General features: G+C 47.2%; 1 protein-coding gene and 1 long non-coding RNA gene across 2 annotated transcripts; one reads left to right on the top strand and one right to left on the bottom strand.

The window, feature by feature from the left end:
- Positions 1-6,725: 6,725 nt before the first annotated feature.
- On the bottom strand, positions 6,726-21,628 carry LOC311321385 (uncharacterized protein; the record flags this gene model as incomplete). The annotated part of the gene is made up of 4 exons (XM_084453357.1): positions 6,726-6,757; positions 9,019-9,309; positions 16,876-17,142; positions 21,502-21,628. The coding sequence occupies 4 exons, from the start codon at positions 21,626-21,628 to the stop codon at positions 6,726-6,728; spliced, it is 717 nt and encodes a 238-aa protein (XP_084309483.1).
- On the top strand, positions 13,132-14,467 carry LOC311320568. The gene is made up of 3 exons (XR_014630849.1): positions 13,132-13,461; positions 13,611-13,786; positions 13,965-14,467. It is a non-coding gene; the product is annotated as an uncharacterized lncRNA (long non-coding RNA).
- Positions 21,629-27,614: the final 5,986 nt, after the last annotated feature.

Here is a 27,614-nt window from a genome sequence, read left to right as displayed (position 1 = left end):
CGCACTAAAGTGGGCAGTTACCGAAAAGTTCAAAGATTATTTGACTGGTGCCAAGTTTGTTGTTTACACCGATAATAATCCTGTGGCCCATTTGCAGACGGCGAAACTGGGTGCAGTGGAACAACGCTGGGCAGCCCAACTGGCATCCTTTGACTTTGAGGTGAAATATCGTGCTGGCAGAGAAAATGTGAATGCGGATGCTTTGTCGCGATTCCCCACACCTAAACACCCCCCACAGCAACTCAGTCCTAGAGACGTAACCGCATCAGCTGTGGTGACCCACCAGGATGGCGCCCCAGAAGGCCGCATCGACTGGGAACAGGAACAAGTAGCTGACCCTGAGATCCGCACTGTGAGAAGGTATGTGGAACAAGGGCATTGCCCTACGGGCCGACAACAGGAGATACACACCACTGGGACAGCAAGGTTGTTGAAACAATTCAGGCGGCTCAGCCTACGGGATGGGGTTTTGTGTCGCCGATTCACTGACCCTAACACCTCAGAGCAATTGTTTCAGGTTGTGTGTCCAGGCCCCCGGCGTCAGATGGTATGGGAACAACACCACAAGTCTGCGGCACATGCTGGAGCGGGAAGGACGCTGCTGACGCTGAGGCGCCGGTTCTTCTGGGTAGGCATGGAGACACAGGTGCGCCAATTCCAAGCAGAGTGTGTTACATGCAGTTTGCAACGTGACAAGGTAGAACCACGAGCCCCCTTGAACCCAGTAACCGTTACCTTCCCCCTTGAGGTAGTCGCTCTTGACTTTCTAACACTCGGTCGACCAAACGACTACTATCAAAACATACTAGTGATGACTGATATGTTTACGCGTTACACATGGGCCGTAGCTACCCGCGATCAGACAGCCAGGACCACTGTACGAGCAATCTATTCTGAGATCGTGCGGCACTTTGGGTGCCCCGTCCGTTTTCATTCAGACCAGGGCCCCAATTTCGAGTCTGACTTGATGCAGCAGCTATGCGAGATGTATGGAGTCACTAAGAGCAGGACAACACCTTACCACCCTGCCGGGAATGGGCGTGTCGAACGCATGAACCAAACACTCCTTAACATGCTCCGTACCATGGGGGCCGAGAAACAGAGCCGCTGGCCAGAGTATTTATCCGAACTCCTACAGGCCTACAATAACACCGTACACAGTGCCACCGGCTTCGCGCCATCCTATCTGCTGCAGGGCCGACACCTCAGGCTCCCAGTAGATGTTGTGCTAGGGGTAGAACGGGAACAGCCAAGCAAGGGACTGACTGACTGGGTCGGAGACCATCACAGGAAGCTGACATATGCGTATGAGCTAGCACGTGGTAGGATGGACAAGGCGGCCGAGCGGAGTAAGAGCCGCTACGACCAAAGAGCCAACGCGACTCCATTGTTAGCTGGGGAACGGGTGTGGGTGCGTGACCGGGGCCGACGAGGGTTGGGAAAGCTACATGGGGTATGGGACCCCGAGCCCTATCGTGTCGTCGAAGCCAAGGGAAACACGGGCGTAGTGTACAAAGTACAGCCGGAGAGGGGTGGGAGGGAGAAAGTCCTCCACCGGAATGCCCTGAAACTGTGCACGGTTCCCCCCTCGCAGAGGCCACCAGTGACTCTGCCAGAGAACCCTGTGAGACCTGCGAGCCCTACGCTCTTATATATCCCCGTCCCTGTCCGACATGTACCCGCGCCTGACGCCAACCCTGACGCGGCCGCCGAGCCAAGGCGCGCAGTCCCTGTCCCTGTCCGACATGTACCCGCCAATGACTACAACCCTGACGCAGCCGCTGAGCCAAGGCGCTCAACCCGGCCAAATATAGGCATCCCACCACCCCGCTATAGACTCTGAATGGCAGAGACTGCCAACATTTCACAATGGGGAGATGTGACGAGGTCCATTTTTGTACTACCTGTATGTGTTTTTCGCTGTGCTGTGACCGTTTGTTTACTCCCAACCCTGATGATTAGAGCTGGGCAAAGGGGGCGGCAACCATCGTCGGTGAGTGAGAGGACAATCAGGACTGAACCGGGAACACCTGTGTCTCACAGCCTGCTATAAAGAGCACACTGCCCCGGCAGAACGGGGGTTGTGTGGGGGACGGAAATCGGAGCGTGTGCTTGCCTGGAGGACTATCCCGGTGCTACGGCGGCGAAAGAGAAACGTGCACGTGAATTGACTGTCAGCTAACGTTACCTAGTCACCAGCTACAGCGCCGGAGCCGAGGAAGACTGCGGCGATCAGCGGGACCTGTGAGAGCGGTGGACCAGAGGGAGTTGCTGCAGACGTGAGCCGTCAGGGAACCGGAGCGAGAGAGTGCTGCTCGCTGGATAGCCTACCCCGATCAGCGGCCGGCCTGACTACGCCCCGATCCTGAACCAACCTGTGCTGGGGAGCGCGTCATACTACAGTGGAGTGTCGGTGTCCCGACATCCTCTCCGAAGTTAAGTAGGCTACTGTGCTCTGACCTGTTTAATTATTCGTATGGACATTAAGAACCGCCTTGCTATTTTAGTATTTTATAAGAGACATTTAGAAACAGCCCTGGCATTTTAGTAATAGCCTACATGGACATTGACTGGGCCTATTATTTTATATTTTGTGCGAATAAGTGTACCATACAGCCAGCCATTGACTTAAATCTTTGACTTTTTAATTGCCGCCTGGCTGGCCCGGCTATCTGTTTACCAAGTGGATATTGGATAATTTTGTGGATTAACCGAACACTCCTGGAAGACCCTGCCCTCTCAATTGGATTGCCGTAGTTGCTGTGATAGTTTTGTAGTGTTGGTTTGCCGTGGACACCCCCTAGTGGTTAAAGGACTCAGTGGTCCCCTTTTTTCGTGTGAGAACTGACACTTGTTTCCAATCCGCAGTATACGTGGCAGGGTGGAGCTCCACCAACCAGCTCTCCCGGTCCAGGAGGCCGTCGGGAGAAATCCCCTAAGACTAGCGATCCAAGTCACCCTGGGCGGTGAAAACCTCCTTGTGCACAGTCCTACAGTATTGTAAAATAAGAATAAAACTTAACTCTGTTCATACTTTGCAACTGTTTCAGAATCTGCATACTCTGTTCAACCCTGAGATAAAGAACTATAAAGCCTGGTAATAGTGGAGTGCTAATACTCCCAGAAAGTATTTAGCTGGCGTTGTCGGAACCACCTTTGGATAGTCCACCTTGGGACAAGTACACTTAAGCTCACGCGACAATAAAAAAAAACTCTGTCAACCCCCCCCCATCAACAACTTGCGCCACAATCAAAATCCAAATTATCTGTCAGCACCCCCCCCCCCCCTGTCAACATCTGGCCACGCAACGTGCCCTAATTTTTCACTGAGCACCTGCCCCCCAAAATGTCTGTGCACGCCACTGGTCTCGGACATCAGGACTGTTGTCGCATCACTCCTCACGGATCATCCTCCATCATCCTCCATGTCGGAACAAATGACATCAAGCTCCAGCAGTCTGAGCCGCTGAAGGAGGATTTCGAGGCCCTGATCTCCACTGCTCAGGCGTCAGGAAAGACCTGCATCATCTCTGGCCCGTTCTCCTCTCCCCGGTATGGTGATGCCAAATATAGTAGGATCCGTCAGCTCCACATCTGGCTGAAAGGCTACTGCTGCCAGTTGAAGCTTCCCTTCATAGATAATTTCACCACCTTCTTGAACCGCTCGGACCTCTTCGCCAGGGACGGCCTTCATCCTAGCAGATCAGGTGCCCGTCTGCTCGGTATGAATATGGACCTGACGCTGAGATCATCCAGCGTCTGATGTGGGGTAAGCCTGACCCGTCTCAACCACCCTACTGCTAAACATAAACCTCCTGTACCCACGGTTCGGGCTACACCAGCTCCATCTCACCAGCGCTCCATCACCATAGACCTGGACTCCCTGCCCCTCACTGGGACCTGGCATAGCGACGTTTATATTTCTATAAACAAATTTTGCCCACCTGAATATGCCATTCAGGGAATTATCTCCCACCGCACCCCTATTACCATAAGGAAACAGTCAGGTGGATCTAATATGAAAAACCTGTTATCCGTTCCAGTGAATATACCATCCAGGCCTACTAGTTAGGCGAACCAGACCTTTTCTCCGGAAGCTATTTCAATGGCGATCCATCGATGTCAGGTCCCTACCAAGCAAAACCTTTCTCATTAATGATCTTATATGTGAACGTAAATTAGACTGTATGTTCCTAACTGAAACCTGGCTAAATATAAATGGACCAGGACCTCATCGAAGCCTCTCCTCCTAACTACAGCTTTTTACAATCTATCAGAAGCGGGAAAAAAGGTGGAGGAACAGCCACCATAGCTACAGATGCCCTAAGCTGCAGGACCATCTCCTTTGATGATTTTACCTCTTTTGAATACCCCGCTATTGTCTTAAAATGCCAGCCCCCAGTTCTGGCAGTAACCATGTATAGGCCTCCCAAACAATGCCCTGCCTTCTCTACAGAATTTTCAGAACTCCTGTCCATCATCCATACAAACTATGATAAGATTATCATCACTGTATCATGACCTCAGCGCGGGCCCTTTGGTCCCGCTGGTAAACCTCATGACGGGGAGGGGGCTGAGGGCTTTGGTCCTCATTTTGTGGTGGGGTCTTGACTGGTTCTCATTCTTATCAGCTTTGAATATGTATCTTGGCAAACATAACACAGGATGATGTACAAGGAGGGGACAGATACCTACTATTAGTTGCTAGTAAAAAGACAATATTGAGGGCTTGGTATAAGGTGGAACCAAGGAGCAGTGGCTGGGTGTTGTGGAGGAGATTTATGTTATGGAGAAGTTCACGCATGCATTGAGGATGCAGGAAGGAAAGTTTGAAGGGAATTGAATGGGAAAAATGGATGGATTATAGAAGGAAGTGTGATGATACCACTAATATTGAAATTGTAATATTTGAGTAAGAGAAAATAGCTGCATTGTGACTTGATGGAAGTACCCATAAGCTGTTATTGTTAGTTTTTATTGTGTTTTTTGTTTTATTGTATTGTCGTTGTATGGATGGAAAATGCTAATAAAGATTAAAGTTTAGAAAAAAAAGTATCTTGGCATTTGTACTCACCAACAAGACAGCCATCACGCACAGCGCCTGCCTCCAGTCTAGCCCCTATACCCTGCTGTGCGGCAGGATGAATGAGTCATGCGTGGAGCCAGGCTACCGTGCCACTACACTTGCACTTACATATGATTTGGCTATTTATAGTGTGCACATTTTTGCGATTCACATAGACGTATTCATTCACTGATGGTGCCCTTATCAATATGGGTGCAGTCGCCATCGCTGCCACCTCTTTGGAGTTCTATCTCGGCCAGTAGGCTGAGTAGCGCCGGATTCATTTTGGCTCGCATTACGCACAGGAGGACTGTCATTTATATGCTTCTGTCATATAAATTGTAGTTTCACCATCTCCTTTGTAATTCACCACCTCCCTCAACCTTTCACATAGCTGTGCTAATCTAATTCATGACAGGATGACCTCCAGGAGGTCAACACACCTAGACGTTGTCTGCTCCAGAATAACCATCCTTTGTCCCATTGTCCCTGCAAGAATTACCGCCTTTTCTCATGTCACGTGTCTGTATTCTCGACCACTGTTGATGATGCCTTCCATTTAATATGACATGTACAATGGGTTAGCCAATCACATCCCTGGAAGCGTCATACCTGTGTATTGCTTTGAATATAAGGCTGCGCAAGACCAGGGTTTCTGCTGGATACCACTCACGTGCGTTTCTTCTGAAGTCCTTGCTCTCGTATGTTTTCTCAATAAACCAGACTTGACCTCTTTGAGCGAATCTTGGCAAATCCTTTTTGACTTTAGATAAGTTAAAAATCTTCTACACTTACCAAACAGCAAACGGGTCCACATGATCACATATTAATGACAATCTAATTGGTCAACTATTGCCGTTTGATGGAGTGCCTGCATTAGGTGTGGGAGGACATATTCCGTAGAAAGGTTTGGGACAGCGCATAGGTTTGGGGAACAAATCCATATCGGACCATTAATGAGCCGGTTAGAGGACACGATCTTGCATTGAGATATATGTTTGTGCTGAATTGGGCTATTAGCCTACATGATTGTGCGTTTATAAACTCTCGCTCTTCCACTCTCCATCAAACATTGTAATTCACCGACGCACCACCGGCGTCGCCAGTTCCCCCTGTGTTCAAAAAGGGTGTAAAAACCCATCTAAATCGGTACGCCGAGTCGAGAGGTGTCGTAGAAAAGCGTGTAAAAAGGCGACTTAATATACGCCCTTTTTGGTTGATAGATCGCGCTGTGGGGGGGGGAGAGGGCGTACGCCTGAAATCGCGGAAAAGGCCGTGTAAAAAAAGGCGTACCTCAATGATAAATGAGGCCCCAGGAATGGTTATCATACCAAAATATAATCTACAAACATGGATCTTTTCAAAAATTATAAGTAAGTTTTTCCACATTGAGTGGTACCAGAATCTGGTCTGGGGCATGGAATATTCCCACTGTAGGCCTACTGAATTTGACTAGCTATAACTTAAAGGGGCACTTCACCGATTAGCCTTCTATCATTCCAAAATGTACAGTATGTTACAATTAATGTGGCTTTCCTTCCCTCAGTGTTTCCTGGGGCTATTTTTCTCACTTAAGAAAAACAAAAAACTCTACAAATGATGTCAAATGACATGTTTGAAATCAATTGTAGAGAGTCCTTCCTGCTCAGAACTACAATTTCTAGTTCAGCATTTTTCTGTGCAGGCCCACACCTAAAATGTGGGGCGGCACACACGCTCCGGCAAGAAAACCACAACACCCTGTGGACGAAAACAGACAGGATCCGCTTATGACCATAGCAAACTAACTGAAAAAAGCAGTTTGCAAATGTTTGCTATGTTCGCTGAATTTGAATGTACCTGGTGTATTATGAGTCCCGTTCTAAACTGTCGTATTGGTACAATGGTTGTCTACAGTATGTTGTTGTTACTGGGCCACGGCCAGGAGAGCAAATGGAACCTAGAAGTTAATTGTCATTGTATATATATTTATATATATATATATATATATATATATATATATATATATATATATATATATATATAAGCACTTATATAAGGCTGTATAAGAAGGTCATATGATCTTAAAATGATTGTGGGAGTGTAGATAACTATTGACATTACTTATTAATGTCATAGATAGATAGATAGATAGATAGATAGATAGATAGATAGATAGATAGATAGATAGATAGATAGATAGATAGATAGATAGATAGATAGATGGATGGATGGATGGATGGATTGATCGATCGATTGATTGATTGATTGATTTTATTTATGGGCATTGCAAACATTAAAATCCAAGGATAACATGTAAAAGTGTAAACACTTAATTCCAACATGGTCCCTGATGTCTTAAAAACAGGGCAGACAGTCACACAACATCCAAAAAATCCTCTAAAACAATAATAAATAAAAACAATCGTATAAAAACAATGGTCATGAACTCCAATCCCTGTTCAACAATCCCCTTTTGTCACAGTCAATAACAATAGATCCTAATAGCATAGCACAGATTAATAAACTAATAAAAAACATAATAATACAAAATATAAACACCCTTTAAACTATGAAGACTTTCCCAAAGACAACCTGCACCAATTACAAAAATGTTGATATTTTAACTCTCTTTTTTAATATTATTTATGTATTTACTTAGAAAAATTAGTAGCCTTCATGGTGTATGGTGTGTCATTGTCAATATATGTGACACTGAATATATCTTGCACATTCCACTTCAAGTACAGTATGTTACTGTACAGTAAGTTAGAATGCAATATAATGAGGCGGTATCATAATTATGAGACCACCAAACCTCAACATAGAAATGCGCTATACAAATACAGCTTTGATTGATTGATTGATATATTGTCTATGAAGAATATAACGATATATGTATATATATTTATGAAACATAATAATAATTTCATGAAAAGTATGCCTTGTGTTTCTGATTTTTATTTAATTTAATTTGTTTATGCCTTTTATTATAATTGCTGTACAAATGCCAAACAGCAGTCTACTAAGACGCGGTTTTCCCAGAGAGGCTCAATCATTTATCCCTCAAGATTCTCGATTTATCATAGGAATATAGCAATATTTAAATGTTTAAAACCTTACATACTGAAGCTTTCAGAATCAACAGGTTCCAAATCCAAGGAGGTTGGCCCTGTCTCTGCATCAGAATGGGTAAATGAGTGTTAGTGTATGTTCCTACAACAATAGTATACATTGTAATAGTGCACTTTCGATTTGGTATCAAACATTTGTAATACACAGTCCATTGCATGCAGAATGATGGATTACACTAAATTCAAAATTACATAAATATTCTTTACCTTCAGCAGCCAAGTACTTATGTTTCATAGGGAAGCCTAGAACACATTAATACAAACATGTATGTCAGGGGAAGTACATTTCCCCATTTTCTCTCAGTACTACATTTCTTCTCTTCCTGACCCAACATACCTGCAAATTTCCATCTCCACATGGCAAAGACAGCAGCAGGCACACTCAACACCAACAACAGAGCCACCAGGACAATGATGGAAATGGAGACGGTATCTGGGCCAGCCTTTGTTTCTGTCAACAAATACAACATAGGCCTTAATGAAGCCAGCACACTGTCAATGGCATTTGTTGATTGTAAGATACTTTGATAAACCTGGTTACACACATTTCATGACAATGGTTAAAGGTGCAGTGTGTGATGTTTGGTTGCATCTAATGGTGAGGTTGCAGATTGCAACCAATTGAATACAATAACATGGTGGCCTCCGTGGAAGGACCCACTCCCTATGTGGATATAAAGGGCTCAATCTAAGGTAATGAAAAAAGAATGATTCTTATTTTCATGGGATTATACACAAATTAAAACATACTTTTGAATAGTATATTACATTTCTACACAAAATTGTGCCACAAAATTCTACACTCTGCACCTTTAAGGACTGTTTGGATTCCACTCCTACCCCAAGTGACGTCCAGCTTGTTGTCCAGGCTGAGGTGCTCTGCAGTGCAGGTGTACTGGTGTGTTTCACTCAGTTCTCCAGCTGAGACATCCAGGCTCTTTTTAAATTGGTACGTGCCATCTCCATTGGGCAGCAGCTGCCCCCCAGTGAGCTCCTGTTCTGCCAAAGGCAGCCCGTCCCTGAACAAGGTCAGATTGATGTGGCGAGGGTAGAAGCCGGTAGCCAGGCAGCTCACCCGCACACCGCCACTCTTTGCGTTTGCTTTCTGGAGGACTCGAATTCTGGGACGCTCTGTAAAGGAGGAAATCACTTATTGTTTTTGTTCGAATTCCTGTGGATACTGTAGCCTCCAGCAGCAGCAGGAACTGCATTTCTCAGATTGCCCTGGGGTGAGAGAAGGAGGTTATGGGGTGACGGACCCGGAAGGGGAAGTTGATATGTTTGCGCTCTTGCTGTGTTGTTGCTGCTACGCTTCTATCGTTCATGAGTTAGTGTTGTGTGCGAGTTTGCTTAACCACTCTCGTTTCTGGACTCAAGCAAGATCTCTGAGTCATCTTATATCACCCCGCTAACTGCTACAATACATTAGGCCCACTTGGCTCCCAGTCATATCCATGGTGCAACAGAATGATTGGCTTGGCAATCGCCTGACATATTTTGAAATATGTTCATACCAAAGAGTTGAAGTAAAAGCTTTTTACCGGTGAACCTAAGTCTTGGTGGACTCTCCTGTTTCTGGTGCATCAAAACTATTGTACAGTACACAGACTATAACCTGTTGTGGTGAAATTGTTTATGTGGTCTCACCTAGTCTGGAGTTCTGGAGAAAGGTCTGGCTGCAGCTCATTATCATTCATGGGAGGATTTTCTAAATTTCTTTAAACCAATCGACTTGGACGGTGCTAAGCTTGATTGTTTTTTCAACGGTGCTCTTGCCAAATACTGTGGAATCTGATTAAGGCTAAGGGCTGGGAGAAATAGCCGACACCAATGATAGGCTTATCCCAAAAACTGCCATCTTGTGAGTCAGACAATTGTTTATGTCATGGCTGTACTATACCTTTTAGAGGAAAAGGGTATCCTCACACTGGATTATAGCTCCCAACACTTTATTTTAGCGTTTCGACCACACAGGGTCTTCTTCAGGCAAAATGTTTGATATGACCGGTAGCCAGCCAGGTACATATACAGTAGGTGGTGAGCCAGTGACATCACATTGACATCAGTCACTGGCTCACCACCTATATACTGTATATACCTGGCTAGCTACCTGTCATGTCGAACATCTTGCCTGAAGAAGACCCTGTGTGGTTGAAACATTGCTCAAATAACATGTTAGGAGCTATAATCCAGTGTGCGGATATCCTTTTCCTCTTCTAGATTGGCATTTTTTTTCCTGCACCTGGCTTTAAGTACAGGCTGAATGTGCATATAGCTACTTCACATTACTGTATTATACTGTACCTTTTCTCATGATGATGTTCTTCTCCTTCTTTATGTAGTCCTTTAATATCTTCATGCACATTGGCAGATAGATATGTTCAAGGAGCATTTGAACATGCTGTGTCTTTACTCTACTGTACGCAAGTTCTGACCATTCAGGATGGTAGTCAAGATGGGAGGCAACATGTTGCTTGTTGAAGTTCAGGACCCCTCCATCCATCCCATTGAAAGCGTCCTTAACCATCATCTGGCCTTGGTCGTTGTTCAACATTTCACAGCCATATAATTTCTGATGAACAAATATTTCTGTAATAATCAAGAGTGAAAGACGGAAATTCAGTATTTTATTATAAAAACTAACAAGAAACAAATAATATTGATGTAGTTTTTTCAATCAAAAAGTGTATCATCTATTTGATCTGATTAGCTATAGAACTAATCTATAGAACTTAAAGGGGACATGAAACAGGCATAACTTTGACCAGTTTTATAGATACTAAGTGTATTTGGATTTATTTCGAGAAAAAAAAAGTATATAAAATGGTTACACATTAAATTATAATAGATTTATGTTTGGTACTAGGCTATTTTTTTGCGCTGCTTGCCGCCATATTGTTTACGTCACACTGACTACGTCATGAGGTTGGTTGTGCGAGGTCATCCATACGCTTGTAGAGTTGCAAAGAGCTTCAGTAACGGTAACCGGTATGTCAGACGACGAAGTAGAGAGGTGTTTTGGGTTTCAGAGAAATCCAATGGCTTACGCCTTCGAGCCAGTGAGGAGGAGAGAAACTTTCCACGAAGTCGAGGACGGGGAGGCATCTGTAGTTCCTAGATGTGTGGAGAGGGTAGGCAACACCAGCTGGTGTACCTGTGGTCACTGCACCGAAAAGCCGACAGCAATTGAATCGATCTGCTGTCAGGAAGCGAATGTGGACCACCTACTTGAGCATTTTCAGTGCATAACCCTGGACCGCACTTTTAAAATGCTCTGCCTAGAAAGGGAAGTCTTGGAAGTGTCCATGCTCTCCCTACGTGATGTCCGTGCGGAGACCCTGGAGCGACCCATCGACAGCCGGTAATTGCTAACAATAACTAGCTAGCTGTAGCTATATGTAGCTATATGTAGCTATAGCTAGTTAAATATACATGTATACATATAACGTTATATAGCTAAACGTTGGTATGAATAAAGCACTTTTCTTTAGCCAAGTCAGTAATGTTAGCAGTCGCTTTCTGGCTGATAAAAGTAGCTAACGTTAGCTCGTCTAGAAGCTAACGTTAGCTCGTCTAGAAGCTAACGTTAGCTCGTCTAGAAGCTAACGTTAGCTCGTCTAGAAGCTAACGTTAGCTCGTCTAGAAGCTAACGTTATCTGGTCTAGAAGCTAACGTTAGCTAGTCTAGCTAGCTAACGTTAGCTACCTAGTTCAACTGTTTGAATGCAACTATGCGTGTTCGTTAGCTAGCTACTTATACAAACGTTAGCTATCATTACAGCTAGCAAGTGATATCGGCAGTTTGCTAGTCTAACTAGCTTAGCTAGCTGGTAAAAATTATATCAATACGCCATTGTCTGTACTCTATATGGTGAAATGTATAAGCAGCGTCGCCTCGACCCGGTACAGTTAGCAAGCTATGTCACCACTTTGCTAGTCTTGCTAATGTTAGTAAAATGTGAATCACATGACAACAAAGGATAGACTAGACAACATGGCTTTTTTCTCCAGTCTGTTTAGGTTAACAGCCTACAGACAATTTACCCTTTGGGCCAGAGGACACCTGGGCAGGAGAAACAGGATCCCTATACCATCTTGTGTAGTAACCTCCATCAGAGCTGCCTTCCCATCACCAGAATACCATGGCTTTGAATACTACGAGGACATTTAATGTAAGTACCATTCATTTAATGTACAGCCCAGTAACACACCAAGAAACTATATAATTTTCTGATACATGTAGATTTAGATAACAAGAGTATATGCATATTGTGATTTATGAATGAATTATTAAGTTATCCTCTGATAGCTTTGAAGATATTTGCAAGTTGAGTATTCAAGACAAATATTTCATCTCATGCACTACAGTATGTTGATGTTTTTATCTGTGGTCTCTCTCTCAGTCCAGTGTGTGGGCGCATACCCCAAAGGAGGACCCTGGCTGATGACCTCCCTGGACCCTCACCCCTGGCTGGTCTTCCTCGGACCCTCGTCCCTTGCCGTTGTTCCGTGTCCCTGCACCTCCTTGGACCCCCAGTTTATTGGTGGTTCTTTAATCCTTTCTTTTCAGTATTTTCTTATAGTGTTAGTTTGCCCCATGTTAGTTGTTACCTTTACCATTTACCCTTTACCCCTTTACACAAATCTGCTCAGATGTCTTGCCACTGAGTGAGCCTTGTCGGGTTTTTCAACACCTTTGTGCTGAGCCAGGGTGACTCTTGTCTCTGCTTTTTGATCTTCCAGTGCCCCACGGATGGATACAGACTTAAACCTGCGGATCACACCAGACACAATGTCCTTTCGGAAAGTGTAGTCCTTCTCTACTTTCCTTGGTGTGACCACAAACTGGTGAGCACCCTTTGAATACTGGTGTTTGTGCTGTTTCTGACCCTCCTTTGTTTTAGCTGTTTCTCTTTTAACATTGCTGTTATGGTCCAGTGCAGCGACACGCAAGCGGGCCTCAAAGCTCTCCCTCTGGAACTTCTTCCTTTTTGTGGCATATTTTGTGTAAAGTGAGTGAAGACTCTCCAGTTGTCCTGTATGAATGTTTTCTGTTGTTTTTTCCAGTTTTTTCAGGAGCACCTTGTCGAGGACTATCTTTTGCAGGTGTTCAAAGGCAGCAGAGTTTGGCTGGAGCCAGGGCCGCATGCTCTCTTCTTCAGGGGTGTATGGAGCATGCTCACACCTTGTCATCATCTCACCACATGCCCAGTGGTGCACATTAGTGATGTGGTGAAGGATGGAGGTCCACTTCTCCTTAAGCTTGGCTGCGCTTCCGCCACAGGTGCTGACACAATACCAGAGATGGTTTGTTATCATCTTCATCCACTCATATAGCTCCTCATTGTGGGTCTTCAGTAATCTCTTCCTGACAGACTTGACAATGTGCCACAGGTCATATTCATGCTTTATGTCTGGGTGCTTTTCTCTTAGGACCTTCTGCACAGAGGGGTGGCAGTCAGTGGCAATCACCGATATGTGTGTACCGTACTCTGCAACCTTCGACAGACATCTCTCCATACCTTCGACCTCCAGCCAGTAGCTGTTCTTCACCTCTGTGACTTTGACAGTCTCCTGTGCTACCACCATGTCTGACTTGGTATCCAGAAGTGAGTAACTTCCAAATGTTGCATTGTGGCCTGGGCTATCATATCTACAGTCTCCAGACACAGCCAGTGGTTCATCATGCACTGCTGCCAGCACAGCTTCATTGTGTGTTGTCCACACCTCATTTACCTCAGGGATAACATAAGCTTTCTGAATATTAAACCATTCTCTCTTTGACAGGGTTTCCAGACCAATGGTGTCACATATCTCCAGAAATGGACTGCACTCATTGCCAGTGGCAAAACTAGCAGCTGGTATTGCAACGTTGCACTCCATCATACCTCTGATTAAAGGCTGTGAGTTCCAGGTGTAGTCATGCCCATCAATACATTCAGTATGAATCTGTAGTCCAAAGCCACTTTTCCTTAAGGCTGGTGGCTGGACTAGGCATTTTCCACAACCCTCCCAGTGGCACACACGGAACAGCTTTAACAATTCATGAGTGGACACAATGCTCTTTCTGTCCTGAGAGATATTTAGTTCCTCATCTGCCACTTCACTTACACTCTCATTATCATCAGTAGTGCTTTCCTGGTCACTCATTTCAAACTCATCACACTCAGTATTTGAGCCCTCCTCCATTGAGCTAGCCCCCTCAGACCCTTCCCATTCTTCAGCAGCGGAACATGCAACAGATGATGGTGATGAAGGTCTGAATTCCTCAACTGGTCTGCCATAGGAGTGGTCATGGGTAAGGTCATGGGTGAATTGAATGTCATCAGTCAGAGTGCATTTATCATTGTAGTGCTTGGATGTTGTTGCCACTTCCTGCTGACAATGCTCTGTCTGGGTGCTCACACTGACACTGACCCCTATACTTTCCTGCAGCTCAACACTGATGTCGCTCTCTGGCATACTACTCCTGAATCCTAACGAAATCTGTGAAAACAAAGAATGTCTCATACAAAGGGATCTTGACTGTCTTCTCAACTGTTCTGTCAAAGAAAACTGTCTGTATGGATGGTGACTACTACAAACCAAATCTACAAATAAAGTAATCTGAACTGAATTCACCAGCCCATGTTATTGATGACAAAATGTTTACAGTAATGAAAGATAGTTGAGGTGTAGTGCACCTTATTCTAAATGGGTGAAGACCAAAGCATCCTGGCCAATCGGAGCTTGATACAAGATCTGATTGTCACTAACCTGCCATGGTAAGAAAGCTGGGTTGAACTTGCTTGTTATGGTTGCAGTGAGTATAAGCCTATGATATTATCTATTAATTATGCTATAAACCAAATGGCTGTGCTTTAACAAGAAAGAAGTAGCATGTTTGTGGACTACTGTATATTGCTCTGTTGGGAGCCTATTCCTAACCAGTAGTTGGTGCTCTACACCTAGAGATTCAGGTATTAGCCTGGGCTAATACATTATGGTCAAGTTCACCTTGTGTATTAAAACCCAGTTTGTTTGTTTTTCTCCATAATTCTTAGCTTCTCTGGTCTCCTTGTGCAGAAATGCTTGAAAAATCTCAATCATATAATGCATGGCCAATAAATAAACTTCTTTTTTTTTCCAGGACAACCTGGGCTATCAGAATATGAAAGCTGCGCTTAGGTCACATCATGAATGTCAACCCACTTTTTACAAGTGAGAAGTTAGTGCCATGCAGATGAAAATCTACAGATTATTTATCAGATATATAGCCTACGTTATTCATTATAATTTGTGCTGCAATCGTCATGTTCTGCCTAATGGTTCTTGACATGATTGGTTGGGTCTGTTGTAGGAGTGTGGGAAGCAGATAGTTGACGGATAGCGACGGAATATTTCATGCGCCCTGGGCGCACGTCTCCATGCTATACAAATGTGCTTATGATATGATCAAATCAATATTGCGGATAGCCAAAGCCAGAGTGACGGCTAATGACAAGGATTTTCAACATAACAAATGATAAATGACCACAAAAGACGTATAATATCGTTATGGATTCATACGAAGACTGAGAAGACACTGAAGTGTTAAGCTTCAAGGCAAACAAACAGTAAGTAGGCTAGCCTTCTATCATAGCCTTTGCACAAGCTCCACTAGGCTACTTCATGAAATTCTACAGGCATCCTTATTTCATGTCCCATACTATTGGATGGAGTAATCAGGTGTGCGGCACACCTGATCACTTCCATCCAATGGCATAGGACATGAAATAAATATGCCTGTAGAATTTCAGGAAGTAGTGGAGCTTGTGCAAAGAGCCTATTTTGCTATCGGATCCGACTTGCCTCTCTCTGCTCTGCTACACTGGCTTGCCGGTGAGCCCGCTCCTTACGGCGCACAGCTACTTGGCTTGTAGACTGGGTTGGACGGTCTGTACACCCAATCTTGTAAGACGTAAAGTCAAATACTGAGGGAGCGGCCTCGGGCTTCAACTTGTTGGTCAGACGAACAACTAGTTCGTCTCCCTCAAAAACCCGCTCCTCCACATAGTCTTCGTTGACGAAGTGCTCGCTACAAACCCTAGCATTACGGCTAACTGGAGGATTCACTCGCTTCAGAGCAGCTAGCCAACGTCGCAGAACCGCTTGCCGCTTAAGAGGCAAAGTATGGAAGTGGACAATCTTGGTCTTGTTTTTCACTCTGTAAAATTCATTGCTGCATCCAGGTGCTATACAAAAGTGGCCTCCCTTACTTCGCGTTTCACTTTTTTTCTCCATTTTAACACAGAAGTGTAGGCTAGCTACAGTAGTTACAGTAGTTATGATTTCTAGCAACCAACCCCGTGACGTCACGTTCAAAGGCGGGACAAGATGGCGCTACACTATTGTCAAAAATATATTTTGGATAACTTGTTATTTTAAAACCAGTCTCTCTGTCAGGGTGAAACCTATAAGGATAAGAAGAGTGGGAGTCAAACTTGTAAATTAGGCTAACTTCTTCTAGTGTTTCATGTCCCCTTTAAGTGTCCTGTTGAAAATAGTTGGCTCACACTGCATTCTTTAGTGTGTGTGTGTTTTTTTTTTTTTTAAATCAATGAACGATAATTTTTCACTTATTTGACATAGCATTGGTTTAACCATTACATTCATTATAAATATTTACATTGCACATTAATTCACTGGATTATCAAATGTTTCATGTCAGTGTCTTTACCTGTGGTGGAGTTAAAGCGATTCTGTACAAGGGAGGACTGTTCCTTCATGTTGATGAATGTGTCTTCAAATACAAGTGCCATGTTATTTTGAGAAACTGGGTCAAACTCTTCATTTTGATGCCCTTTCCTATTGATGACTCTTCTGATATTTGAGTCATAGTGGCACACCTTCAGATCATCCACCATCAACACAGCAGAGAACTCAGGAAAAGCTGTCTTCCCGATTATGTATGTTGAGAACATCCACAGTGAGTGGCGTCCCTGATCTGAAAAGTAATATCCATTGGTAAAGTGATCTATTGCAAGCCATCAACTGTAAAATCTACATAGAAAATCAAATCCATATACCTTACCTCCATTACCAGTTGTGAAATATATGAGCACAATGAAATAGATTGCAGCTTTCATATTTCTATTCCCAGCATAAACATGCATTCATTCACAAGTGTGGTGTGGACAGACCTTGCCGTCTTGAGATTATTTAACGTCTTTACTTCCTTGTTCCTTGTTCTGAGTAGTCAGGTGATGGTACAGTACATACTGTACCAGTCAGACAGGCTTCTGGCAGGGTAACTAAATCTCAAAACAAGAGGAATATTCTGTAGCATGTAAATCTGAAAACCTCTCAGGGGTTTCAGTCATCAAATTAAGAGTCAAAGTGCCATCAAAACAGGAGGAAGTCTCTTTGTAGGCCTACTCTGCTTTTCTTGGCTCTGACTCTGGATCAGAATGCGTGAGTGTTAGAGCATGTTGCTGCAACAACAGTTGTAAGAGTCCACTTTCGATTTGGTATCTTTTTTTAGATAAAAGATCCCATTGCATCCAGATTGATGGACTACACTAAATTCAAAAGTAGTTTACATGTACAGGCACACTCAACACCAACAACAGAGGCACCAGGACAAGAAACTTGAAACTCACATCTATTGATGAGATGGTATAACCAAACAGTTTCTCAGGGTTATACATGTTGTCATAAGTAGACTTCTCAATACCCCTTGACTGTTGGCTCCATTGCAGCCGTCAGCGTCAACCATCAACCATGAGATGCTAAGGAAATGAATCCCATTGTAATGAATGACAGCGGCTCCACTGCAGTCGTTGCATTGCGTCTGACGCTAACGTTGACGTTAGGGAATCAGAGGTTCATTTCTTGCCTTTTGTGTGTTGGCTGTAAGCCGACACACCAAGGAGAGGAAATCCTTTTTGTCCGTGCTTCTTGCGTCTTGCTGTCTGTTGTTGACCTGCAATTCCATTGCTGCTACCACAAGAGGCAGTAGTCCCAGAACATAAAAACCAAAAGACTCCACAGATTTCCCAGGTCAGCGGTGGCCGAGTGGATAGTGCAAAGGTCACGGCGAAGGTTGTTCGATCCTTGGTGTGGACATACCAAGGTACCATGACATATTTTGTCACTGGATGTTGTAGAAGGTTGTGAGTTCAATCCTTGGTTTGGACATACCAAGGTACCATGACATATTTTGTCACTGGATGTTGTAGAAGTTATGTAACGAGCGTGGGTCATATTTGTTAATTACAGACCCTTTTACAGCCTAGTCAGCACAAGTAGCCTATGCGCGCATTCTTGAAACCGTAGCAGAAGAAGACAGATGAAATCGCCATTATTAAGTGTACGGACTGGACTGAGGAAATCATCAGAAATGCCTGCGTTTGCGCAAATATGAAGTTGGAGAAACACATGTGGACCTTCATTGTGACAACTGCAGTGGACAAAACAAGAACAACTTTGTGCTGTGGTACTGAGCTTGGCAGACCATGCACAAGCTTGTCAAGATGTCGTAGCAAATTAGTTAACACACACACACGCACACACAGACATACAACAGTCCACTTCCGGCCTTAGGCCTGGGTCCAGTACCCCCTTCCCCTCACCCTACCCCGGGCCCGTATCCTCTTCCTACCCCCACCCTACCCCTGACCCCTGCCTCTACCTGGACCCAGGCACACTCACACACACACTGACATACACCAGTCCTGGGCTCAGATCCCCTTCCCCTCACCCTAACCCGGGTCCGTATCCTTTTCCTACCCCCCACCCTACCCCAACCCCTGCCTCTATCTGGGCCCAGGCACATTTATGCACACACAGACATACACCAATGTCTGCCATGTCTCTCCTATGATGGTATTAGCCTCTCTTACTCTGAAAATGTAATTTAATGTTATTTATTGCTCTATAAATGTTCTTAGCCGGTAGACAAACATACTCCAGGAGCTTGCTCGATCGCCTCGTTGAGAGGGGTCAGGGAAGAATTTTTACAGCTCACTTATCTGGCCCCCGGGTGATTACTGTTTTTTTGCTTCCCTCTGGAATATGTAGGGGTGGGATGTCTGCCCACCTCCCTTGTTCTCTGTAAAGCGCATTGTGTTGCCTCTGGGTATGAAATGCGCTATATAAATAAAGCTTTGATTGATTGATTGAAGCTTCACCTGAAGCTGGACCTACACTTCCTGATTGCAGGCCACACCAAGTTTGCCCCTGACTGGTGCTTTGGCTTGATCAAGCAGCACTATAGGAAGACCAGAGTGGAGACTTTTACTGACATTGCTGGGGTGGTGAGAGACAGCGCTCCTGTGAAGAAAGTCAACATCCCACAGCTTGTCGGACTTGAGGACGGCACAGTGCTTGTTGAAAGCTACAACTGGCACCAGCATCTGAGTAGCTATTTCAAAAAGCTCCCAAACATTGAGTTACCAGCACTTCAGGTAATTATCATTGTCATGTATTAGCGATTCCATTTTATGGACATGGTATGGTTGTATTTTATTTGTGGCCAATATCTTAATGCACTATCACCTTCTGTTCTGTTGCAGCTTTGATGCCGGGATGCCTGGTGTGGTTGAGGCCAGAGAACACTGTGATGCAACATCAGTCAGGTGTCGGCTGCTGTGCAACGCTGATGTCCAGCCCCCCCAAAGATGGTTTTCAGATGCAAGCCCCACCCGGACAGGACATGGACAGACAGCAGTATCTGATCATGGATGGCTGTGACTGTGTCCATGATACAGGCAGTGCAATTATATAACATGTCAAGTATACTGTACAGTAGTGCAGAGTAAGTTCTCTATTGTATAGACAAGGTGTTCAATTGCTCAAGTGTTGTCAGGTGTTGATTCAAGTGATAGTGTACAGTAGTGCAGAGTCAGTTGTCTATTGTATAGACGAGGTGTTCAATTGCTCAAGTGTTGTCAGGTGTTGGTTCGAGTGTACAGTGATGCAGAGTCAGTTGTTTATAGTACTCTGGTTGTACTATACATAGGCCATCACTCTAATTATAACAATGGCACACATGCCACCCAATGGACCAACAAGTGAACACGTGACACCTTGTCTATACAATAGACAACTGACTATGCATCACTGTACACTCGAACACTCGAACCAACACCTGACAACACTTGAGAAATTGAACACCTCTATACAATAGACAACTGACTCTGTACTACTGTATACATGTGCATTACATGACTCTCTTCTTTACAAAGATGGTCACAACCACAACATGTCCTGAGAGCACATGCAAATTAGCAACTTATGGCTAGTTTTAATGTGCATGTCTGTATGTTTAATAAAGCATTTAGGAAAAGTTTAAATCAAGACTTGCGTATTACCTATTCTGTTGAGTACTATGTTTACAATTGTTCATTCATGATATTATTACAATTGACCTTTCAAGTCTGCCTACACTTAGGTAACTTAGCTAAGAACCATTTTAATTACAATTTACTTCTAAGGGCAAATACTTTACTTTCATATCTTCATATCAATATAATATCAAGATCCTAGTAGATGTCCAAATAACCCACTGTGTCCTGGGTCTACTTATTCACCACCTAAAGGGAAGTGCAAAAGAGCAAGTCATGACCTTTATCCAGAAACAAAAGTTGAACACATTGCAGCAAAATAGCTAACATTACAGGAATCAACAGTGTAACTGCTTTAGCCACTGACCGCTACCATTAATGTTATTGAAGCTGCTGCTAGTTGTTGTGAGCCCATGAGCTTACTGGCTATCCCGCTCTCATTGTGCTGGATAAGCATTGGAAGCATTGGAACTGATGTGTCCAGGTGACAAGACCCATCTTTATTTATCGGACATTACCGTCCTACCAGTCCCGCACAGAAACAAGCCATCCAACACACATAAGCCAGGCGTGACCTGGCCTGGTTGATGGTTGAATGTTTACGGCTGCTGGTTGACGCTGACGGCATCAGTAGAGCTGTGCTGTTAGTCTATTAGTACAAGTTCTGATACCCATTAGAGCACTTTGGACACCAACTAAATACTGTACATCTGCTATTGCTCCAGTTAGCCCATTCTGTCAACTTATCTGCTAGTTCTGATACCATTTTCCCTCATTTACAGTGTTGAAGACTTCACACGAATACACAAATAACAGAACAAATACAATAATAATAATAATAAAAATAATTAAAAACAGTTACATGTCAAAGTACAAATGTCAAGAGCCATGCTCACACATACGCTTTGGAAGCTTCAGCGTTGGCGCTTGTCCAAAACGACTTTTTTAAGCAGTATAGCCTGTCATGTAGCTAGCACCAGCCAGCGATCTCTCAAAACAAGTTGTGGCATCCGCCTCGCCGAGGGTCGGCGGGAGGCTGCCACGGGAGCGCTCCAGGAAGCCGCCTTCGCGCTCCAAAGCCCTGGCCAGCACCATGGACAGCACCGCCGGCGCCCCAACCCCCTGGCAGCTAAGGTCCAGCACCATGGACAGCGCGGCCAGGTAGTGAGAGGTGTTTACTGGCCCTTCTCACTCCCCATGGCAACCCAGTCACCCAGCTGCAGCCGATTGCCCCATCAGCCTCTGACTACCGGGACACCGGCTGCAGGCGATCGGCTAACGAAGCTCCCCCAGCATAAAAGCCCAGCAAAGGAGGCGAACGGGGGCTCAGGGCTCAGTAAGTCACAGAAGGTGCTCGTCTGATGGACCTTTTTTGTACGCGCCACAAAGTGTTGATCTGGAACCTTTTTGTTTCCTCAGGAGTGAGCAGAGGTGAAACGCCCCGGACCCCACGCAGCACGGCTGAGGGACACAGAGGGACCCATACTGCCACTGCCGAATCCTTGTTTTGAACCTTTGACTTATTGTTTGGTGAATAAATGCGCAATAGCGCGGACTAGCAGCCGGCCTCGACCCCGTTTACTGTGCTCCACCCTCACGGCTCCGCGGGGCGTGCTACAAATGGTGGAGAATGCGGGCACGCTGAGACCTGCAGGAGCACAGTAAGAAGACGCCACCACCGACTACTCATTGTAGCTGCCATGAGTACCCTCGAGAACGCGGTAGCCCTCTTGATCCAGTCCCAGGCCCAGATGCAAGAGGGCCTGAACCATCTTCTGGCTCAAAGCACCAGCCCAACCCCGACTCCGGTTCCCCGACCACCGCCCGCACAGCTCCTGACCAGGCTCGGACAGGATGATGACATCGAGGCCTACTTGGAGCTGTTTGAGCGCACCGCAGACCGGGAGAGGTGGCCAAGGATGGAATGGGGCGGCATCCTGGCCCCTTACCTGACAGGGGCCGCCCAGCAGGCATGCTACGACCTACCCGGCGACGACGCAGCCGACTATCCCACCCTTAAAACCGCCATCCTCTCCCAGTTCGGCGTGAATCTCCAGGCAAGAGCCCAGCAGTGGCACGAGTGGGAGATTGATGTACGACAGCCCATACGAAGTCAGCTGACCCAATTGGCACGCCTAACCCGGAGGTGGCTCACCAGTGGGACAGGACCTCCGGCTATCGACCGACTGGTCATGGATCGGGCCCTGCGGGCCCTGCCCCCAGCTGCCCGACGCCAAACCGCTCTCCAAAACCCCACCTCCATTGACGTGCTGGTGGAAGTATTGGAGAGTTTCCAGGTCATGGAGCAACTCATGGCCTCCAGCTCCAGAAGGCGACGGGAGGAGAACCCAGAGGGAGCCGGCCGGGAACCCACCCGGGCACCCCGACCCAACCAACCAGCTGCCCTGCCCTCGAGGAGGAGAGAATCCAATCCTGCTGAGGCGTGGAGGTGTTTCGCCTGCGGCGAGGCAGGCCACCTGGCTCGTCAGTGTCCCCACCAGGACGTTCCCATGAGGTCAGCCAGCGGGGGTGAGGACCGCAGAGGCCCAGCCCGCACCCTGCTCACCACCTGTTGGGCCCACCAGGGGGCGGCCGCCCCGCAACTACCCGTACGCGTTGGAGGAGTGGACACTTTCGCTCTAGTGGACACTGGCAGCAGTGTCACCCTGGTCCGGTCAGATCTCGCCACCGGCATCCCAGGCCCCGACATCGAGGTGGGGTGTGTGCACGGAGTCACTCAAGCCTATCCAACAACCCAGGTAGAGGTACGCACCCCACGCGGCACCTTCACCATGAATGCTGGAGTTGTACCTAACCTCCCTGTTCCCCTATTGGTGGGCCGAGAACGCCTCTGGGAGCCCCGCCACTGACCCCCTCCCTGAACGGGCCGATAGCTCCCCCCTTACGGAGTTTTCCGACTTCCCCTTCCCCCCAGAGGGCCTGGAACGACCACCAGGCCGGTTCGCCACCGCCCAGTTGGAGGACGAGAACCTGCGCCACGCCTGGGGGGACGTCAAGGCGCATGACGGCAACCCCATAGACCTGGTGAGCCCTCCCACTGCACCATATTTTTGCACCAAGAACAAGTTGTTGTATCGCGTCGCCAACCACAATAACACCATGGTCGAACAACTCGTTGTCCCCAAGTGCTTTGTGTCCAAGGTTCTGTTCATGGCACATGACCACCTCTTGGGTGCACACCTCGGCATGGACAAGACCCGGGAGAGGATACTCGCCCGGTTCTATTGGCCCGGGGTGAAGCAGGCGGTCGTCAACCATTGTCGGCGCTGCGAGGTTTGCCAGCTGAATGCACCACGGCCCCACTTCCGTAATCCCCTTGTCCCACTTCCCATCATAGGGGTGCCCTTTGACCGAATAGGAATGGACATTGTTGGGCCTCTCCCTAAGTCCGGGCGAGGTCACCGGTATATCTTGGTGATACTGGACTATGCCACCCGGTACCCCGAGGCTTTGCCCCTCCGGGCAGCCACGGCCAAGGCGGTAGCCAGGGAACTGGTGCTTCTGTTTAGCCGGGTGGGCGTGGCCAGGGAGGTCCTGACCGATCAAGGGTCCTGTTTCATGTCCTCAGTCTTAAAGGAGGTCCTGAAATTCCTGAGGGTCAAGCAGCTGAGGACATCGGTATACCACCCGCAGACGGACGGCCTCGTAGAGCGGTTCAATAAAACCCTCAAGCAAATGCTGAAAAAGGTAACAGAAGTGGATGCACGGGATTGGGATCAGTTATTACCATACGTGATGTTCGCTGTCCGGGAAGTTCCCCAAGCCTCGACAGGTTTCTCCCCCTTCGAGCCGCTGTTTGGGAGGAGACCGCGGGGCCTTCTCGACATTGCAAAAGAGGCCTGGGAGACACAACCTTCCCCACACCGGTCAGTGATAGAGCACGTGGATACCATGCAACAGCAGCTCCGACAGGTATGGCCAGTAGTGCGGGAGCACCTTGAGCGGGCCCAGCGGAGCCAGGCCCAGACGTATAACCGCGGAGCCCAGCCAAGGGAGTTCCAGGTAGGCGACCAAGTGCTGGTACTAGTCCCCACTGTGGAGTGTAAATTCCTGGCCCGGTGGAGGGGACCGTATGAGGTGATAGAGAAAATGAGCGAGGTCACCTATCGGGTCCGCCAGCCAGGCCGGCGGAAGCCCACCCAGATCTACCATGTGAATCTGCTGAAATCGTTTCAGGAACCAGAGGAGCCAACCAGGGACGTGGTGTCAGCATTCCTGGCCAAACCTGCACCGCCAGAAGTGCCCCATGGGGAACAGCTGGGCCCCGACCAGGTGCAAGACGTACGGGAGCTGGTGATGCAACACCAGGACGTCTTCTCTGACCTGCCGGGCCGCACCACGCTCATCAACCACGAGATCCACACACCTCCTGGGCAGCACGTGCGCCTCCGACCCTACCACATCCCCGAAGCCCGGAGACGAGCCGTGAACCTGGAGGTCCAGGCCATGCTGGACCTCGGGGTGATTGAGGAATCCCACAGCCCCTGGTCCAGTCCCATAGTGCTAGTCCCCAAGCCGGACAGTACGTGGAGATTCTGCAATGACTTTAGGAAGCTAAACGAACTCTCTCGTTTCGACGCTTACCCTATGCCCCGCGTGGACGAATTGATTGAACGCCTCGGCCCCGCCCGCTTCATCTCCACCCTCGACCTCACCAAGGGGTATTGGCAGGTGCCCCTGTCTCCCCAGGCCAAGGAGAAGACAGCGTTCGTCACTCCCGAGGGCCAGTTTCAGTACACGGTGCTACCGTTTGGAGTACATGGGGCCCCAGCGACCTTTCAAAGACTAATGGACAGAGTCCTCAGACCCCACCGAGAATATGCGGCGGCATACCTCGATGACATTGTCGTGTACAACCCGGCTTGGGAGACCCACCTCGCCCATCTCCGGGCAGTCCTTCGGGCCCTCCGCCGAGCGGGACTGACCGCCAACCCCAGGAAGTGTCGGCTGGGGCTGGAGGAGGCCTCGTACCTTGGCTTTAACATTGGCCGGGGCTGTGTCCGGCCGCAGGAAAAGAAGGTCAACGCCATCGCCTCCTGGCCTACCCCAAGAACAAAGAAGCAGGTGAAGTCGTTCTTAGGGCTGGTGGGGTACTACCAACGATTCGTCCAGAGCTTCGCCACCCTCGCCGCCCCTCTAAACGACCTGACCCGGAAAAACCTCCCCGACAAAGTAACCTGGAGTCCCGAGGCAGCCCGGGCGTTCCAGGCCCTCCGAGAGGCCCTCTGCCGGGAACCGGTCCTGGTCACCCCTGACTTCAACCTCCCCTTCCTGGTACACACCGATGCCTCGGACGTGGGCTTGGGCGCTGTCCTCTCCCAAGATCGGGGGGGGGAGGAACATCCGGTGATCTTCGCCAGCCAGAAGCTGCTTGGCCACGAGAGGGCGTACTCTACCATAGAGAAGGAGGCGCTGGCCATCAAGTGGGCCCTCGGCTACTTCAGGTACTATCTGCTGGGCCGCCGGTTCCGGCTCGTCACCGGAATCATCATCACCGGATCATGCGCCCCTTAAGTGGCTTAGCACGGCCAAAGACACAAATGACCGCATAACCCATTGGTTCCTGAGTCTGCAGGAGTACGATTTCCAGGTGGAGCATCGGCCCGGGTCGGCACACACCAATGCAGACGCTCTTTCCCGTCGGGACTCTGGGCAGGAGGATCCCGGGGACGGCCCCGGTGTCGATCCAGGGGGGGGGCCATGTGGCATCCGCCTCGCCGAGTCTGCGGTCTTTACACGCCTCTCCCCCACTTGCTCCAGCACGCATGCGCACAGGCCAGCGCGCAGACTGGCTATTCTCCGGCTCACATTCTCTGCGCTACGATCGGATTGTTGCTGACGAATGACGACGACAATATTCTCGGCACCAACAACGATCGTAGCGCAGAGAATGTGAGCCGGAGAATAGCCAGTCTGCGCGCTGGCCTGTGCGCATGCGTGCTGGAGAAAGTGGGGGAGAGGCGTGTAAAGATCATATTACAGAGGCTAAAGACCCGGTATTTGAAAACCAAAACAACAATGGCTCGCGTTGAGGAATCTCAACTGTCGATTCATCCAATCTGATTGATGAAAACAACCGTTAAGCGGCCGAAAATGGATTTTGAGAAACTGCATTCCCGTTGCCCCGTCCGACGCCATTACATGGATATACTGGCTCGCGCTGGATTTTAAATTTCTTCTACAGGCCTCCGAACAACACAAAAGTGATCTCGGTGAGTCAAACTTCTTATAATATGTCGTAAATAAGGTCCAGGTTGTCAAAAACGAGCATTTTCCTTTAAGGACTAGTTTCAGATTGGTGAGAGCTTTTTGCAGCACGTTAAAAGAAAGGTGCAGGTTCTCAATGGCTTCCTGAACAGTATCCGCAATACAATAGACAACTAAATCATCAGCATATACTGTAGATGAGCATGACAGCCAGTTAGTGCAGAGACAATATCATTAATATAGATGGTGAAAAGGACAGGATCCAACACTGAGCCTTGGGGCACACCTTAAGCTAGAGACCAGAAATCAGATCGAACGTTACCTAATTTCAAACACTGACACCATGCCGACAGATAGTCCTGAAACCAATCACAAGCAGCTCTATCCAAACCAATACTAGATAGTCTATTTAAAAACAGGTAGTGATCGACTGTCAATCAAATGACCAATGACAAATGATCAAATACTTTTGAAAGATCTACAAAGAGGGCAGCAATGTTTCCTGTTGTCTAATGCCACGATTATGTCATTAGTAACAAGAGTAACAGCAGAAATGGTGCTCTGAATCCAGATTAGTGAGTACTGAACTTTCAAGTCAGAGTGACTTCAAAGAAAATATTTCAATTGGTTATTTAACAAGGTCTCCAGAACTTTGGCTAAGCATGGTAATCTGGAGATGGGACAATAGTTATCCAGCTTATCCCCATCACCCCCTTTGTGCAAGGGGTCCCCCTGGGCAGATTTCCAAACCTGAGGAACTATACCTGACCCAAAAGAGAGGTTAAAAATGCATATTATAAAAATGCACAAACGACTCACTAATGACTGGGGCTGCCAGTTTGATAAAAAACAAATCTAGATTGTTCGCACCAGTAGAACACTTACTGTAGGGTCTATGGATTGC

The sequence above is a fragment of the Borostomias antarcticus genome, assembly GCF_949987555.1.
Source record: "Borostomias antarcticus genome assembly, chromosome: 2".
Classification (NCBI taxonomy): Eukaryota; Metazoa; Chordata; class Actinopteri; order Stomiiformes; family Stomiidae; genus Borostomias; species Borostomias antarcticus.
The sequence above is the reverse complement of the archived record's forward strand: the minus strand, read 5'-3'. Positions and strand labels throughout refer to the sequence as shown.